Source organism: Trachymyrmex cornetzi, unplaced genomic scaffold (assembly GCF_001594075.2).
Source record: "Trachymyrmex cornetzi isolate Tcor2-1 unplaced genomic scaffold, Tcor1.1 scaffold248, whole genome shotgun sequence".
Lineage (NCBI taxonomy): Eukaryota > Metazoa > Arthropoda > Insecta > Hymenoptera > Formicidae > Trachymyrmex > Trachymyrmex cornetzi.
Window position 1 is genome coordinate 987,822 of NW_017297144.1, and position 4,379 is coordinate 992,200.

Sequence of the window (4,379 nt, forward strand, 5' to 3'; positions counted from 1 at the left end):
ATTATTAATAATACTTTGATTAAGGTATTTTCCTTCGAAACAAATCAATTTTGGAGACGAAAAACGGCATGAATTAAGTTTAACACCTAATAATTTTCTCTCTTCAGCTTTCTAATTTTGGAATTCTGTATGTAGCATTCACTTATTTCTTTGGATATTCGTCATTAACGAGTAACGGCTCTCGTAAATTTAGTGTTAATAAAAACATTGTTGTTAAGATTAGTAAGTTTGTGTTAACATTATTAACATTACATTTTATTGCATATAGCTAGTTAATTAATATTTGGAATGTTTTAAAATTTATTTTTTAATAAAGCAAAATAAAAATTGATAATTAATAATATTTGGAATGTTTTAAAATTTATTTTTTAATAAAGCAAAATAAAAATTGATTAATATGAATTTTTTATTTTTCTAAATATTATATTAATAAATGAAATATAAACTTGTTTATTTCAGACTCCAAATAATTATTTTCTTATTCTTTACCTTATCTTTTTATATGTCACAGAACGGCTGTTAACGCAAAATTACTAATTAAACATATCTCATTTCTGATAACACAATTTCACACTACAGTGAGAAGGTAGTTGTCGCAAGCCGAAATAGCTCAGTTGGGAGAGCGTTAGACTGAAGATCTAAATGTCCCTGGTTCGATCCCGGGTTTCGGCATCCTTTTTTTTTTGTTAGATAAACTCATAAGGAATACAAAGAGAACCTGTTTCATCATCATTTCTTACGCGGTAGTTCGAAACGAGCCGAAATAGCTCAGTTGGGAGAGCGTTAGACTGAAGATCTAAATGTCCCTGGTTCGATCCCGGGTTTCGGCAAGTGTCTTTTTTTTTAGATATAATTTACGTAAAAAAGATGCACTCACAGACTTTATTTTTATTGTAAAGAAAAATTGTCAATAAAAAAAATTTATTTTATTCTATTTTTAACATATATTTTTTTACTTGTACTGAAAACAACGAACGTTTTAATTAAATTACATTTTATAAGAACACAAGAGAAATGCCGTTCAAATTGGTTTGTTGAATTATAATTAATAAAACCATAAAATATGTATTACAGTCAATAGGAGTGTGTTTGTTTTGTTGTTTAATTTCATATTCATAATTAAAATAGATTCTCTTTAATTTATTTTGTGTATCTCTGGCCCTTCAAATTGTTTTTATTTATTATTATCGAACCTTATTACTCTTTATATAAATTACATTTCCTTTCAAACTCTGTAATTATGTTGTTTAAATATAGCGTTGGATTATCGAAGATGTCCGTGAAAGATTAGAAATCATATTATCGAGAAATAGATAATTATAAATCTTTCCCTACCTTTAATTAATTTATTTAACCTTTTAATAAAACATATCCTTAATATGCACTTAAATAACGGTTATTATTAAATTATTGCGTAAACGGATCAAAATCCTCTTGATTATACACGTAGTCGTCGACCTAGCCGCAGGCTGCGATTGTATCATTCGCGTGAGTAAGAACGCGATTATATCGATAATAATAATTCTTGATGTAAAAGTTAGCGAGTGTAATTCACGATTCAACGACCTGTTCATTGAGTATAGACCGATGAGTTCGCGTATGTTTCGAGTAACTACATTACACGCACAAATTGCAATTATATACGTTCGTTGCACGCTTGTTCGTCGAGAAGGCAAGCTTGAGGCAAGATATTTGACACGGCTGACACATTATACATGTCGCAATCCATTGTACGTCAGAAGTATTAACGTTAAACCCTTGGCGTTTAACGGATTATTTATTACAGAGTATTTCAATCACGAGAATCTTTCGCTGACAACTTTTTCTTAATGAGGACGTTGAAATCATTGGTACTTCTTGATAGTCCTCCCTCTTTCGACATACGCAAATCACAAATAAATTGCAGTCTATCAAATATAAAAATTCGAGATAATCTCTGAGATAATCATACATTAAAGTAAATGTCTATTGCAAAATGTCGATGGGTGTGTCTATCAATCATTTTTGCGGTTTGAATTAGAGCTCCATATTATCTAATGCTGTTGCATATTTATGGCGATTAATTATATTTGCCCGTTCTAATTCGGAGACTCTCCGATTTGTCATCTATAAACCAACTTCCTACGCGCACGTTTTCCTTTTGAAATTTCAACGATGTGATTGCCTTCTCTTATCTACGTTTATTACCTCACCGACCGATATTGCCTGCGGGATTCCGAAATGTGGTGTGCTTCTGGAACAATTATCTCTTAATTAGATTTCTGCTCCGAGAGCATGTATGTTTCATGGTGTTCTCCTACGCATCGATGCGCTATCTTCGTTTCCGGTCCACTTAACATTTCTGTTCCATAGGGAAATACAGTAATCAATACTTCTACATTAATAATTTATACATTTATGACATTTTATTTCTTTTTATCGTACTGATTTCAAAAATTTTTTTAAATAACCAGTTATATCATTTAACAGACAATAGTCATATCTCACTGAAAAAAGGTTTGATGACTTCAGAGAGAAGGATGAAAGTTGCGTTTGCGTTAAGAATTAGTATGAGATCCTTGAATATAATTCAATCTTAGATAATTTATAATTATGTCATATATTAAATGTAAATTTATCAAGATTTAATTTTTGTCAAAATTTCGAGCGTCGATAAAACGGTGCGCAGCTCGAAATGACTACAAATATGGTATACGTATATGAAAATATTATACATATATATTATATACAAATTCATATTAAATTATTTAAGCATTAAAGATCCGACCGTTACAGGCCTTCAATTCCTATTTCCTATTGATTGTGTTCTCACATGTACAGTCTAATAAGATTCTTATTGTTCTATTTTTGTGTTGCTGAAGAGGGCTAACGTCCTGTATACATGCCACAGTAGAAGAATAATAATCAATTTATTAGTTGCTCTCTCTCTATCACCTCATTTGCTCGTTTTGATTAGTTGACCTTTTATTTGATTTGTTATTGTTCACTTAATAAATTATGCCCTGTTTACAGAGTCGTGACTGACGATCTATCAAACATGTTACGCCTCGTGAGCCTTCTATTTCTATGTAAGTATAATTCAAATTTTATTTTTATTTAACATCATAGAGTAATTTAAATAAGTCAATTTAAATAAGTCACTTTTTAAAAAATTGCACTTTTTTAAAAAATGATTCTGAGGACAGAAATAGTAATAGAAGTAATTATATAATAAAATAATGAAAAATGTAAAACTTTATTTTATTATTATATATATAATATAATAATAATAAAATAAAGAAATTCCTACATTCCCATTGTGTATTACTAGAGTTTTAATAAGTTCAATTGAAAAGTTAGATTATACAAGAAAACGTGATAAAAACATAATAGTTTATACATAATACAATTCTCGTAATCTATTGTAATTTTTACTTACAAATATCTGGATTATTTAACGGAAAGGCGATGTGCGTATTGATATTAGTGAAGGCAGTAATGAAAAAAATTTGATCGATAAAACAAGTATATTTCATAGCCATGTCCCTCGTGATTCGCGGACTTCGTTCTTCAACGAATCAATTCACCGGCGATGAATCGGCGGAATAAAAATTTCTCCTTTTGAGCTTGACGCATTGACGTCGTTTTCTTTTTGTCATTCTTTGTCTTCCACGGTCTGGCATTTAAAGGATCGATGAGAATACGGGAATACAATCGGCGAAACGACATTTACTGGCGCACCATCCTGATGGTCACCGGCCATCAGCAGTGGACAAACGATTAACCTCCACTGCGCCACCGCTGCGTGGGATTATTCAATATTTTTATTTATTATTTTCCCTCTTATCGCCGATGTTCATCCGTGCTGCTAGCCGATAATTACGAACCAATCGTGTATCTATATCTCTGGCAGCGTGGGAGCGCCATGGCATCCTGTCGTGCGCGGATAAAGTCAAGGATTCGCTTCCGCGGCGAAGGTGAATCCGATGTAGAATCGCTCGGTCCGGGATTTATGGCCGTTTACTCCACGCTTCTCTTCTGCGTCGAGGAGCACGGCACAATCTGCGGTACAAGAAGATCGATGTTGTTGACTCACCGGCCATTCACGCAGCATTTGTCACGCGCTTGTCGTTGCCTCTCAACGCGGAAATATGGAAATTTTATTTTCCTTCACACGGAATTTGCGTAAAAAGGCTTTAGAGAAACAGCATGTTTAAGCCACGTTTTCAGGGAAAATCGTAAATAGTAATTGACTTATATTTATTAATAAACTGTAGCGATTTCTCGATTGGATTTTTATATAGCCTTGTTTGTTGTTAACACAATACATTTAATTATTTTAATTAATTAATAATATATTTCTTAATAAAAAGCATTTGCATATCGACTGTTTATCAATT

At 31.9% G+C, this 4,379-nt stretch overlaps 1 protein-coding gene and 2 non-coding genes across 3 annotated transcripts in view; all 3 read left to right on the plus strand.

The window, feature by feature from the left end:
- thw (chitin-binding domain protein thawb) overlaps positions 1–4,379 on the plus strand; it is a 43,467-nt gene that overhangs the window by 26,189 nt on the left and 12,899 nt on the right. Inside the window, exon 2 of the mRNA XM_018508003.1 lies at positions 3,013–3,068. Coding sequence (XP_018363505.1) covers positions 3,038–3,068 — 31 coding nt within the window. The 5' untranslated portion in view covers positions 3,013–3,037. The remainder of the gene's footprint in view (positions 1–3,012; positions 3,069–4,379) is intronic.
- TRNAF-GAA (transfer RNA phenylalanine (anticodon GAA)) lies at positions 600–672 on the plus strand. Its single transcript has one exon. It is a non-coding gene; the product is annotated as a tRNA-Phe (tRNA).
- Positions 758–830, plus strand: TRNAF-GAA (transfer RNA phenylalanine (anticodon GAA)). The gene has a single exon. It is a non-coding gene; the product is annotated as a tRNA-Phe (tRNA).